This window comes from Trachemys scripta, chromosome 7 (assembly GCF_013100865.1).
Source record: "Trachemys scripta elegans isolate TJP31775 chromosome 7, CAS_Tse_1.0, whole genome shotgun sequence".
In the NCBI taxonomy this organism is placed as follows: domain Eukaryota; kingdom Metazoa; phylum Chordata; order Testudines; family Emydidae; genus Trachemys; species Trachemys scripta.
In genome coordinates, this window is record NC_048304.1 from 108358889 (window position 1) to 108373256 (window position 14368).

Below are 14368 nucleotides of genomic sequence, written 5' to 3' on the forward strand. Positions count from 1 at the left end.
TCTTGCAGTGACATGTGATCATATCACCTGACCTGGAATCCATCTTTAACCTGGGTGCTATTCCAGTGAGGGGGGGGTTGGAAACCCAGAGGGACAAAGGGTTCCCGCCTTATGCAAAAGATATATAAAGGGGTGGAAGAGAACAGAGCGGGAGAGGAGCCATCATGAAGAATCCTCTAGCTATCACCTGAGCTGCAACAAGAGCTGTACCAGGGGAAAGAATTGTGCCCAGGCCTGGAAGGTGTCCAGTCTGAGAAAAAGCTTACTGAAGCATCTCTGAGGGTGAGATTATCTGTATTCAGTTTGATTAGACATAGATTTGCGCATTTTATTTTATTTTGCTTGGTGACTTACTTTGTTCTGTCTGTTACTAAGTGGAACCACTTAAATACTACTTTCTGTATTTAATAAAATCACTTTCTACTTAATAATTAACTCAGAGTATGTATTAATACCTGGGGGAGCAAACAACTGTGCATATCTCTCTATCAGTGTTATAGAGGGCGAACAATTTATGAGTTTACCCTGTATAAGCTTTATACAGGGTAAAACGGATTTATTTGGGTTTAGACCCCATTGGGAGTTGGGCATCTGAGTGCTAAAGACAAGCACACTTCTGTGAGCTGTTTTCAGGTAAACTTGCAGCTTTGGGACAAGTGATTCAGACCCTGGGTCTGTGTTGGAGCAGACGGGAATGTCTGGCTCAGCAAGACAGGGGGCTGGAGTCCTGAGCTGGCAGGGAAAACAGGAATAGAGGTAGTCTTGGTACATCGGGTGGCAGCTCCCAAGGGGGTTTCTGTGATCCAACCCATCACAGTACCAATGTGAGATTTCTAAAGATAGCTACAGCACTCGACTCAAGGTTTAAGAATCTGAAGTGCCTTCCAAAATCTGATCAGGACAGGATGTGGAGCATGGTTTCAGAAGTCTTCAAAGAGCAACACTCCGATGAGGAAACTAAAGAACGCGAAGTACCAAAATAGAAAATCAACCTTTTGTTGGTGGCATCTAACTCAAATGATGAAAATGAACATGCATCAGTCCACACTGCTTTGGATTGTTATCGAGCAGAACCCATCATCTGCATGATGGTTGAAGCGTGAAGGGACATATGAATCTTTAGTGCATCTGGTATGTAAATATCTTGTGACGCCAGCTACAACAGTGCAATGAGAACGACTGTTCTCACTTTCAGGTGACATTTTGAACAAGAACTAGGCAGCATTATCTCCTACAAATGTAAACAAACGTGTTTGTCTGAACGATCGTCTGAACAAGAAATATGACTGAGTGGACTTGTAGGCTCTAAAGTTTTACGTTGCTTTATTTTTGAATGCAGGATTTTTTGTACATAATTCTACAAGTTCAACTTTCATGATAAAGAGATTGCACTACAGTACTTGTTTTAGGTTAACTGAAAAATACTATTTCTTTTGTTTTTTACAATGCAAATATTTGTAATAAAAATAAATATAAAGTGAGCACTGTACACTTTGTATTCTGTGTTATAATTGAAATAAATATATTTGAAAATGTAGAAAACATCCAAAAATATTTAAATAAATGGTATCCTATTATTGTTTAACATTGCAATTAATTGTGGTTAATTTTTTTAATTGCACGATTAATCGCAATAAATTTTTTAAATCACTTAACAGCCCTACTTTAAATCACTAACAATACACCATACATTTCAGGGTGCTGGGAAAGACTGGAAACCTATGCGTTGGTGGGAAGATTTGGTGTGGCGTGGGAAAATACCAACTGTTTATATCTACCAGAAACATGCTCATAATGAATTCAGAGGTAGTAAAACTTAGTTTATAATACAGTAACTCCTCACTTAAAGTTGTCCCGGTTAACGTTGTTTCGTTGCTGATCAATTAGAGAACATGCTCATTTAAAGTTGTGCAATGCTCCCTTCTAACATCATTTGGCAGCTGCCTGCTTTGTCCACTGCTTGCAGGAAGAGCAGCCCATTGCAGCTAGCTGGTGGGGGCTTGTAACCAGGGTAGTCCGGCAGCCCCGCATCAGCTCCCCCTATCAGCTCCCCACTACCCTAAATTCCCTGTGCTGCAGCCACCCAGCAGGCTATCAATTGCCAGCAGTTCAGCTGTCCTTCTCTCCCACTGCCATGTGCTGCTCCCTGCCCTCTGCCTTGGAGCTGCTCCCAGAGACTCCTGCTTGCTGGGCAGGGGGGGAAGAGGAGGGAGGCTAATGTCAGGGTGTCGTCCCCCCCTGCACCTCGCTTACCCCTTCTCCATATAGAGCAGGGAGGGGACACGGACGGAGAGAGAGACAGAGAACTTGGGGCAGCAGCTGCTGTCTCAACTTCCTGATCCACTTAAAAAGACAATGCACTTAAGAGTGAGTCAGCTTACTTAAAGGGGCAGTGTGCATCTCTCTCTCTCTCCCACACACAAGGTGTGTGTCTGTCTCTGTCTGCTATGCTGTCTCCCCTCCCTCATGTTCGTGCTACCTTGTGTGAGAGACTACATTAATAATGTGTTAACCCTTGAGGGCTCAGCCGAGTGCTAGTTCATCATTTAGCAGCAAGGCATTCCCTGGGAAATATCCCTCCCGCTTCCACCCTCTAACTTCACTACCTCAACCAAGCTTCACAATCATCATAGCTGTGAACAGTATTAAATTGTTTGTCTAAAACACATATTGTGTGTATATCTATATAATATATAGTTTTTTGTCTGGTGAAAAAAATTTCCCTGGAACCTAACCCTCCCCTATTTACATTAATTCTTATGGGGAAATTGGATTCGCTTAACATCGTTTAGCTTAAAGTTGCATTTTTCAGGAACATAACTACAATGTTAAGCGAGGAGTTACTGTATTTAGAAATGGTATACTGTGCTTTACACACTCAAAGCACTGGACAAACTTTAAGGCCTGGCTTCCTCTGAAGTGCTGAGCATCTTCTGCAAGGATGGGCATGGATTAGAGTTAAGGTTGCCACTGTCCAGGTTTTCCCAGGATCATCCCTTTTTTGAGGTAGCTGTCTGGGAAATCTGTAAGAGTGCTCAGTACACATTGCAAACATTCCAGTTTTATAAGCTCAGGATCATCCGGGTAGTCCTCGTTTTTTGTACTTCAGAAGTGGCAACTCTAACTGGACCCTAACTAATTAATTCTTGCAATACCTGTGATGTATGTGAGTATTATTTTCTCCACTGTGCACATGGAAGACCCCAAGCAGAGAGGGGAAGTGACTTATTCAGAGTCACACATTGAGTCAGTGACAAAACGGGTTAGAACTCACTATTGCCTAGCTTGTAATAGGTCTACATTTAGTCCACTACTATACCACACTGAGCCTCAGGTGCAGGCCGGCTCTAGGGTTTTTGCCGCTCCAAGTGGCGGGGCGGGGGGGGGGGGGGAAGCCGTGATCATGATCGACAGCAATTTGGTAGTAGCTCCACCACGCTGCTTTCTTCTTCAGCGGCACTTCGACGGCAGGTCCTTCCCTCCGAGAGGGACCGAGGGACCTGCCGCCAAATTGCCGCTGAAGAGCCCGACGTGCCACCCCTCCTCCTTGGCCGCCCCAAGCACCTGCTTGCTGAGCTGGTGCCTGGAGCCGGCCCTGCTCAGGTGACTAGTGAAGTAGAATGAAAACCTCAGATTGTTGTAATGCACTACAAGGTGCAAACTGCTATTGCAGCTGTAGTAAAAATCTCTCTTTGTACTGTGAAACTGTCCTCTAGGACCAATTACTTCCTTATAAGCAAGTTCCAGAATACTACCCTATTCCTAAACACTACAAAATAGTTTCCCCAAATCCCCCAAGATTTGTTTTTTATAAGACTGGTTTCTTTTCAAGGCTCAACAACTTTAAATGGCCAGCCACCTGGATTTGCATGTCTTAAAGATGAACTACAAGTCAAAAGTAAAATCGCAGTCAAGACCAGAATGTGTGCTTAATTCTATTAACCAAGCTGCAGGGAATCAATCAATCAATCAATCGGTATTAATTTACAAAGTGAATTGATAACATTAAGGGGTTTTAAAAAATATTTTCTCCACTGTGACATACTCCTGGCACTTTCAGCTCTCTAAAAATACCTCAGAATGTAGCATTCAGTGACATTAATGGTAAAATGAATGGCAATGAGATATCCGGTATCAGTGATGTCCCAAAAGGATACTCTCAGCAAACCAGAATATGCCAATGGGATTTCACTAAGGAAGGAAATAATTTCAATTCATAAAAGTTTATTTCTGTGCTAAATGCATCCCACTGCCTGGCTGGGGGAGGTAGGGCAACCACCACATACCTGGGATTAAGTCAATTTTCATTTTAGATTTTTATTCCCTTACCAGTTCACCTCTTCCTTAAAAAAATTATTTAGTGGAAGTTGTTACGTGCCTAAGGTCTGGTCTTCACCTAAAACTTGGGTTAGCCTAGCTACATAGCTCAGAGGTGGCAAAAATTCACCCCCATGAGATTGAGAACTGGGAGGTGTGGGAAATGATGGTACTTACAGGCACTTATATAATGATAGATATCATTTAATAATGTTGCCAACACATTAACCCCAGATTATGAACTGAATTATCCAACAGCTCAATAGTTACAAAGAGTAATGGTGGGGAATTAGAAATGAAGAACTCAGGCTCAGATAAAGAAAAAGTGTCAAGGGCATAAATTCTAATAGAGTCCTGCTGCTGACTGGAGTATCTTGGAGACCTGACAAATGCATGTGACATCACAACAGACTCATATTTGCAGAGTCCACATTGTGTAAGCTCAAACATCTGTAAACAAGTGTGGAGTGGTTTCATTTTCTTGAATATGGATTTGTGAGTTCTTGATCTGTCTAATGCCATGTGGGTAGCTATTTCCAAGAGCTAAATTAGCAGGCTCATTCACCAGAGCAGATTTATTTTCTTGAAAATCTGCAGGCCAAACTGTTTAACACTGTGTATGAATTATAGCCCACAAATATCCCTTTATGGCCCTGGTGTTTGGACTAAGGGAAAAATCTTGTCTATCTTATTCATGCCAGGTAGGCATGACAAGTAGGGTGACCAGTCTCCCAATATTAGAGGCTTTGTCTTATATAGGCAACCTATTCTCCCCTACTCCCCACGATTTTTCACATTTGCTATATGGTCACCCTAAAGACACGTATGATTTGTATATAAGTTTTAAACCTTAAGAGTATCCTACACAGAATCAAACTGACAATGATAGCATATGTTGTACTGACAACATAGATAACTAGTTCTTACTCTAGGTCTTCTTCTACCATATGCCAGTTTGTCTTCATTTTTTATTCTGGGCTGCAATAGAGGAGTTAAAAAACATATTTCCTAGCTATAATCCAACCTCTGTGAAAAAATATTATTCATCAGTAATTACAAGGAGGGAATATATATATACGGTATACTTCCATTATTTCAGTTATGTGGCATGATTAAAAGATGCTATACCCCTGAAAGTCCTTTACTAATGTAAAATAAATGTACATCCTCTACTGGGGTTACTTGGGGCTGGTCCACACTAAGCCCCCAGTTCGAACTAAGATACGCACTTCAGCTACGTGAATAACATAGCTGAAGTCGAAGTACCTTAGTTCGAACTACAAAGTGCTTACCGCAGGTCCACACGTGGCAGGCAGGCTCCCCCGTCGACTCCGCATACTCCTCTCGCGGAGCAGAAGTACCGGCGTCGATGGCAAGCACTTCCGGGATCGATTTATCGCGTCTAGACAAGACGCGATAAATCGATCCCAGAAGATCAATTGCTTACCGCCGAACCCGGAGGTAAGTATAGACGTACCCTCGGTCTTTCTTTGTACATAATCTGTTTTTGCTTGGTATCCTTAAAGGACAATTCATACCAAATGGTAATATTTAAAATGAGAAACACAGGAACATGCAAATGAGAAAGTGTAAAAGAACATAAAGCAGGTCTTCATTGCAAAGGAATTTTGCTAAAATTAGTTGTTGCATTCAGTGAAAGATACATCAGGCTGTAATCCTGCAAAGATCTATGCACATGTTTAACTTTAAGCGTGTGAGAATCCCATTCCATTAAAATGTGCTCAATGGGGATTACTCAAATGCTTCAAGTTAAGCATATGCTTGAGTCTTTGCAGGATTGAGCCTAAAGTTTCAAACATATAAACATTACCCTAAAACTATAGTCTCAAATAATAATAAAGTTATTTCGCATAAGACAGAAGTGCAGAGAAATATAGCTTGCTTGCAGTTGAACATTTAAAGAGCCCTGTCACTACAAAAGTTAAAAGTATGCAGCTGCTACACCTTTTAGAACATACTGTGACAGAAGTGGACTGCTTTGTAATTTATTAAACACTGTATGTTGACCTGGCTGTTGGGATATTTACTGCATAACTGTATCGGGTTAAATATTTAAATGTTTATTGTATGACATATGGGGGTTAAATCAACAAGGATGATGGGAAAACAAGAAGAAAGGTGAATCAAAGGCTCAAGAGAAGACATTCCTTGGTAAACACTTCAGGGATGTTAAGAGACAATGCCCGAACTATTAGCTGTGTAGTTCTACCTCCTGACTCCGGCCAAGTTACAAAACTTGTTTTACCATCTACAGTATTCTAATGGTGATTAAGGAAGGCTTCAGGATAACTTTGTATACTTTATACATTATTTTTTGTTAGTTAACTACATATTCATGATGCTGTAATCTAGCCTGGTTGAATTCCCTGTCACAGCAACTGGTCCCCAGTCTCTGTGTGAGAGACAGCCTAAGTGCCACAGAAAATGTGGCACTGAATAAGGTCTTGCAGGATGCATGGCAACTTGAAACCTCCTGCTGATGCTTAACTCTTTGTAGCACAGAGCTGATCTCCAAACTGAGGATCCCACAGGATCTGTCTGGATCATTGAGGACTAGCATGAGGCTAAGATCATCCATGCAGAAGCCTTTTGCCTAAGCACTTGCTCTGGGACTCTGACAGCAGGCTTCAAAGGAGCCTCCCTTGGCCATGGCTGCTACTGAGATTTTCTTAAAGAGATGCTCTTGATCTGTATTACCTTTCCTTGGTACAATGGAGGTGTAAGCAGAGTCCCCGCTGTGTTTGTACTGGGGGAAATCTGTGTTATTTACATGTGTTAGTTACATCAAGGCCAAGGCAAAGTTTGGGATTGGTTAACAATTCCCCAACAGTCCTACTGCATCTGAAGAGATGAATGGCGAGTAAAGAATAATTGCTGTTAAAGAGGATATTTAGTACTATAAAAGGGAAATAGAATCTAAAATTGGAACCTTTCCTTCCATGCTGAAAATAAGTGCCTCTCCAGTAAAAATTGTTTTTTCCATATGTTACACACTGATATTCTAACAGGAGAATGCAGGCCATGCACAATGAGTATTAAAACATTTTACAGATTGTTATACAGCTTTTATGTTTAGGTCTATCCACGTGCATGGAAAAGATGTGGTTAAAGTAGTATGAAAGAATGAGAGTTTATTTTAAACAAACTGGAGTCTGAAATATTTGTGAACATCAGGTCTCTTCCTTTTATTGTCATTGTTTTAATTTTGCCAGGATGTAATAGTTTAAAGAAAACATAACTGGCTATGTGCCAGCAATTTAAAGAGTTGGGGCTACTGAAAGCTCTTTTGCCCAAATTACCCTCTACCATCCAGGATGTCTTCTGAAACAAGAATTATTCTTTCCTAAATTTTCATCCCATAGTTTAAAAAAAATCAAAATTTTCCATACCAAAATGTCAAGTTGTCTCAACCAACTACTACAAAGCATACATTTGGGGTTGCTTGGCATTTCAGACCATGAAAAGCTACCAAAAAAGTGGTATGTTTACCATTAAATAAACTGCCTTTGGAAGATAGAGGGAAGGAGAATATGAAATTTTAGTACTTCTTGGCATTGAGGGTTTTAAATCATAATTAAAACCGGTCAAGTGTATCAAATTGTAGTTTTAAACCAAAGCAATTGTTCGTAATCCTTTGCTTCTTCAATGAACTTATTGTTTGGAAAGCCCACACACAAGAACTGCTGATATTAATATAAGGTATCTCAAACTCACGCCACATGTTAGCTAAAGCAGTTCTGTTATTTTTCATTCACACTTAGCATTTCTATACCTGCTTATAGCTGGGATCTGAGAACGTGCATCTTCACTAATATCCAGACCAGCAAAAAGAAGATTATTGGGCCCAACTCCTTGCTGGGGTTCCCCTTTCTTGAAATCAGATACTACTGACCAGCTTTCTCTGCCAGAACTGGAGCAGGAAAAAGAGAAACACTCACTACATGGGTTTTTACAAATATATTTGCTGTTATTTATCTCAAGATAACAAGAGTCTATCAAGTTTTTATAGAACATTTTCAAAATATCATCACATTCTTCCTGATAACCTTTGAAATTAGTACATTGACAGGATCAAATTCTGCTCTTGTTATCACCGAGCAACTCCACTGAAGTCAATGCAAAAAACTGAGAGCAGAATTTAGCCCATATGCTTTACAGTATGTGAACTGGATTTCTATATATTCATGAGAAACCTCACCATAATTATAGTAAGCCAGATCATTCATTAACCCATCAAAAGCCACAGGAAGGTCATAGTTAAGCAGAAAATGTGATAGCATTGTTTCCTACACATTGTCTCCTCTTGTGGGTAGGATTTGGCAGGCAACAGAAGGACAAAACTCCACTCCTAAGATGTCCTGAGATCTGTGGGTCTCTAGAAAAACCCATAAGGGACAGACCCTGTGAGAAACTTCCTGGGTCTCCTCTGTCCCCACATAGTGGCAAAGACCTATCTGAAGGCTGGCTGCAGTGGTTTTTCACATCTGAATGGCTGGAATAAAAAATACTCCGAGGAAGTTTGCAGCAGAAGAATGAAAACTTGCAGGAATAGCAAGGACAGCATTCCTCTCCAGGTCTGCTGGGAGATGATACTGCTGAGAACATTTCTGCACACACCTTTCTGCCTAGCTACAGCTCCCAACCCCAAGGAGCTCTCTAACGATGTGGAATTAATGTAGAGGGGGGCCCCATGGGCTTTGAAAAGTGGAGGGAAACGTTGCTATGCAGATAAACTCAGTTTCCTCCCTCAAACAGATTTATGGCCTTTTGAGCAGGTTTGCCCTCTCATTTCATCCTCTCCATGGGAGGATAGCAGGATGATTTGGCCCATAGTGAATGTAGTTTAAAAAAATGTCTGGAAATCATTTTGACAAGAGTTGGTTGAAATTTTTCAGATTTAAACAAACCAAGCCTCCCCCAAATTTGAAATTATATTTGCAAATTCCCCTCTCCCTTCATTTTTTTCTATAAATCCAAAGGCTGGTCAAATGTATCAAGTTTCAACATTTTGATCAAGTTTCAATTTTAAAAAGAATTGGGAGGGGGTAATATCATGAAAATTGTTTTGAAAATCCATTTATTTCCTATGAACTCTTGGATGGATTTATTGTGCTTGCATTGCATTGCATTGCTCCCAGCTATCTTCCTTAAGAATGCAACAATAACGTTAGCCTACAGTTCACTGCTGAGCAGTGCAGAGATTCTGAGATATCAGTTGTTGCTCTTTAGAACATTTTACACCTTAAGGACTCATTTGAGAATGTCAAACTCCTTTACAAACATCAGCGTTTTAAGCCTTTCAACACCCATGTTAATAAAGGGCTGGTCTACACTGGGGAGGAGATCGATATAAGATACGCAACTTCAGCTACGTGAATAACATAGCTGAAGTCGAAGTATCTTAGATCGACTTACCTGGGGTCCACATGGCGCGGGATCGATGGCCGCGGTTCCCCCGTCGACTCTGCTACCGCCGCTCGCTCCGGTGGAGTTTTGGAGTCGACGGGGAGCGCGTTCAGGGATCAATATATCGCGTCTTAACGAGACGCGATATATCGATCCCGGATAAATCGATTGCTACCCGCCGATACGGCGGGTAGTGAAGACGTACCCAAAGTATTACCATCCTCATTTTACAGATGCAGAAAATGATGCACAGAGAGGTTCAGTGCCTTGCCCAGGCTGACCCATTTGGGGGCTTGTCTATTTTGTGGAATAAAGTGCACTATGGGTGTGTGATTTCTAACGCTAACATGTAGACCTTAACAGTGCGCATTAAGGGCTCCCTCGTGTGCATTAATGTAGCACTGTTTCAGCACTATGTTAAAGTGCACTAGGGAACCTTTAGTACGCACCAGCTCAGTCTGCATGGACCAATTAATGCACAATACATCAGCGAACTTTAGAAATCACACCCACATAGTGTGCATTGCTGTACCGTGTAGACAAGCCTTGAGCAGGGACTAGAACACATTTCTCAGTCCCATGTTTTAATTACAATACCATCTTTCCACTGACCTTCCAATTTTGTTACATAATTGGTAATGGGTTGAACTTGAAAGGGCCCACACATAGATACTGTAGTGGGGGCTTGTATGTGTTTTTCTTAACAGTGTATAAATGTTGAAACTGTATAAAGATAAAAGGTGCTTTTTGATAACTGAAAAGAGAAAATAAATTTCACAATAATGCTTTGGAGTTTGGAATGAAGCAGCAGAGAGAGTAAGGAGGAACTACTACATGCTAAAGATCTTGGAAGTTAATTATTTTATAGATGTGGGTACAGTTTTCCTCAATTCTAATGAGCACCACTAATAAAAAGGATGTGTGCGTGGAGATGCAATTTCAAATATATACCCCACATTTCACCAGTTTATAATACTTGGAGGCTTTAAAAATGTGCTAGCTACCAGGCTATCTAAAACATAGTGCGAGCAATTATTAATCCCCATCCTACCCAATTGCTTTCCCTCTCTGACCCTAAAGTACACTGAGTTTTAGAAACAGGAAATTAAAGAGATGAGGCAGGAAGTGCCCACATAATGCATCAAATGGTAATTTACAACATGTTTAAAATAATTTACAAGAAATGTATATTTTCATTAGTTATCCCAAGCAAGTGTACTGTATAATGATTACCCAACCATGAACTGGCTAAGAGACTGTATATAGTAGGGAAAGAATCTGCATAACTGCATGTGGTATGTGTTAACCACAATAATAAAAAGAGAAGAGAAACATGTGCCTTTGAAATTCTCCCCCTCCTCAAGTTTACATCACAACTTGAGTTAATTTTGCTAAACTAGTGTAAATGACACATCTGGGGCCTCACTGATTTTGAAGATGCATACAGTATAGACACGTTGCGTGATATTCGGAACTAATCCAAGAAAGAACATGTTTTCATGTACAGACCTGATCAATGATATTAAAGTGATTCCACATGGGAGAGACTCATTCATGCATCGTTAGAAAGTGCAACACTTCATCAACTTAACTTTGTTACCAAGAACAACTGGGAATTTGTCCCACAGGAACTATGTCTATTTATTTATCCAACTAATTTTGATGGAAATTTTCTTATTAAAGCCAGTTTTGACTGTTGATGTTTCTTCATGCTGCTTGCCAATTTTGCTATTTAAATGATACTCTGGAGCAGATATATAGTGTGTTGTGCAGTTTTGTCACAGACTCTCTCGGACTTAACTACCTTACATGAGTGCTTTGAATAACTTGTATAGTTATGGTCATCAAAAGTAAGACGTAAGATTCTTTTTCTGTAAAATATTGTGTGCATTGAATCATGATAATCAATGGAATTTTAAAGCCTTCAACACAACAACAGGCACAAGACAGCAACCAAACAGATTTTAAAACTGGCCTCCCTTGTGTAAACCTTTTTTGCTATAAAGCTGGTTCCCTTGGCTACAGTCTTTGGCCTTGGCTACACTTGCAGCTGTACAGCGCTGTGAGGTAAACCTGTCTTCGTACAGCTGAGTAGGGAAAAGCGCTGCTGTCTGTCCACACTGACAGCTGACAGTGCAGTGGTGTGGCCACACTTGCAACATTTGCAGCTGTGTTGGGAGTGGTGCATTATGGGCAGCTATCCCACCATTCATGTGGCTGCAACGTACTTTTCAAAACGGGGGGGTGGGGTGGATTGTGATAGGGAGTGTGGGGGGAAGAGAGAGTGCTTTTTGGAGCATGTCAGCTCTCTATTTTGCAAGTTACGAACTCCCGGCCCCCTGCTCATTCATTTACTCACTCAAAGCCAGCTGCAAACTGTTTGCTTTTCTCTGTGGTACGAGCTTTGAAACCGGCACTTCCTCATTCCTGCAGCTGGTCACAACAATGGAGAGGATTGCTGTACTAATCACGACAAGGTGATTAGTACAGCACTGCAAGCGTTTACACTCACACCCGTGAGTTGTAGCCACTCTGCTGCAGCTGTTACTCCTCTCGGAGATGTGGAGTACCTGCAGCGGTGTACCCAGTGTGGACGGGGAGTGAGTTACAGTGCTGGGGGAGGCTTTACAGCGCTGTAACTTGCAAGTGTAGCCAAGGCCTTTGAAAGCCATCAGTGATAGCCTTAGGCTATCTATACTATGCACCTTTTAGCAACACTGCTGTGCCGCTACAGCCGTGCCACTACAAGGCATACAGTGTAGCCTCTGTTTGTCGGTAGGAGACTGCTCTTCTGCCAACAAAAATCTTTCATCCCCAACAAGTGGCAGTAGCTTTGTCGGCAGGAGCACTGTTCACACCCACGCTTTTCATCGGCAAAATTTTGTCATTCGGGAGGTGTGGGGGGGGGGGAGAGGGTTCACAAAAGTTTTGTCAATCAGGTTCCAGTGTAAACAAAGCCTTACTTCTTAGGCTATATCTACACTACGCAGCTTTTAGCGACATGGCTCTGCTGCTACAGCCGTGCAACTAAAAGGCGCACAGTGTAATCGCTGTTTGTTAACAGGAGAGAGCTCTCCTGCTGACAAAAAACTTCCACCCCCAAAGAGTGGTGTTAGCATTGTGTGCAGGAGCGCTGTTCACACCAACGCTTTTCATCAGCAAAACTTTTTGGTGGTGGTTTTTTAACACCTCTGAATGACAAAAGTTTTATCTTTCACTTGCCAGTGTAGACAAAGCCTTAATGTCTGTGCTTGTGAGAGTTTAAATCCAGCCTGCTGCATGACAATAGTGATTTGTTTTGTGCTCATTCTCAATTTGCATCATTACTTAAAAGAAGAAAAAGATGAGCTAAAAATCTTGGAAAAAGAACAGGAGTACTTGCGGCACCTTAGAGACTAACAAATTTATTTGAGCATAAGCTTTCATGGGCTACAGCCCACTTCTTCGGATGCATAGAATGGAACATATATTGAGGAGATATATATACACATACAGAGAGCATGAACAGGTGGGAGTTGTCTTACCAACTGTGAGAGGCCAATTAAGTAAGAGAAAAAAACTTTTGAAGTGATAATCAAGATAGCCCAGTACAGACAGTTTGATAAGAAGTGTAGGAATACTTACAAGAGGAGATAGATTCAATGTTTGTCATGGGAATGGCTGAGCCATTACAAACATTGAATCTATCTCCCCTTGTAAGTATTCTCACACTTCTTGCCAAACTGTCTGTACTGGGCTATCTTGATTATCACTTCAAAAAAATTTTTCTCTTACTTAATTGGCCTCTCACAGTTGGTAAGACAACTCCCACCTTTTCATGCTCTCTGTATGTGTATATATATATCTCCTCAATATATGTTCCATTCTATGCATCCGAAGAAGTGGGCTGTAGCCCATGAAAGCTTATGCTCAAATAAATTTGTTAGTCTCTAAGGTGCAATAAGTACTCCTGTTCTTTTTGTGGATACAGACTAACAAGGCTGCTACTCTGAAACCTGATAAATATCTTGAATAGTTTGGGGCAGTACAGTAACTCCTCACTTAACTTTGTAGTTATGTTTCTGAAAAATGAGACTTTAAGCGAAATGATGTTAAGTGAATCCAACTTTCCCATAAGAATTAATGTAAATAGTAAATGGGGGGGAGGGGTTAGGTTCCAGGGAAATTTTTTTCACCAGACAAAAGACTATATTATATATATATATATATATACACACACACACAGTATAAGTTTTAAACCAACAATTTAATACTATACACAGCAATGATGATTGTGAAGCTTGGTTGAGGTGGTGAAGTCAGAGTGTTGAAGAGGATGGATTATTTCCCAGGGAATGCCTTACTGCTAAATGATGAACTAGCACTCGTCTCAGCCCATGTTGTTAATGTAGCCTCACACTCTACAAGGCAGCACAAATGGAGGGAGGGGAGACAGCATGGCAGACAGAGACAGAGAGAGACACCCTGTGTGTGTGTGTGAGAGAGAGAGAGATGCGCATTGCCCCTTTAAGTGCGCTGACCCCACTCTAAGTACATTGCCTTTTTAAGTAGATCAGCAAGTTGAGACAGCAACTGTTGCCAGCAAGCTCCCTCCATCCTGAGCCCTGTCGTCCCCATCCCCCCC

At 41.2% G+C, this 14368-nt stretch overlaps 1 protein-coding gene across 2 annotated transcripts in view; it reads right to left on the reverse strand.

Moving 5' to 3' along the window:
• TACC2 (transforming acidic coiled-coil containing protein 2) overlaps window positions 1-14368 on the reverse strand; it is a 184373-nt gene that overhangs the window by 149495 nt on the left and 20510 nt on the right. For both annotated transcript variants that reach the window (XM_034777951.1, XM_034777962.1), the window contains exon 5: window positions 8111-8248. In XM_034777951.1, coding sequence (XP_034633842.1) covers window positions 8111-8248 — 138 coding nt within the window. The remainder of the gene's footprint in view (window positions 1-8110; window positions 8249-14368) is intronic.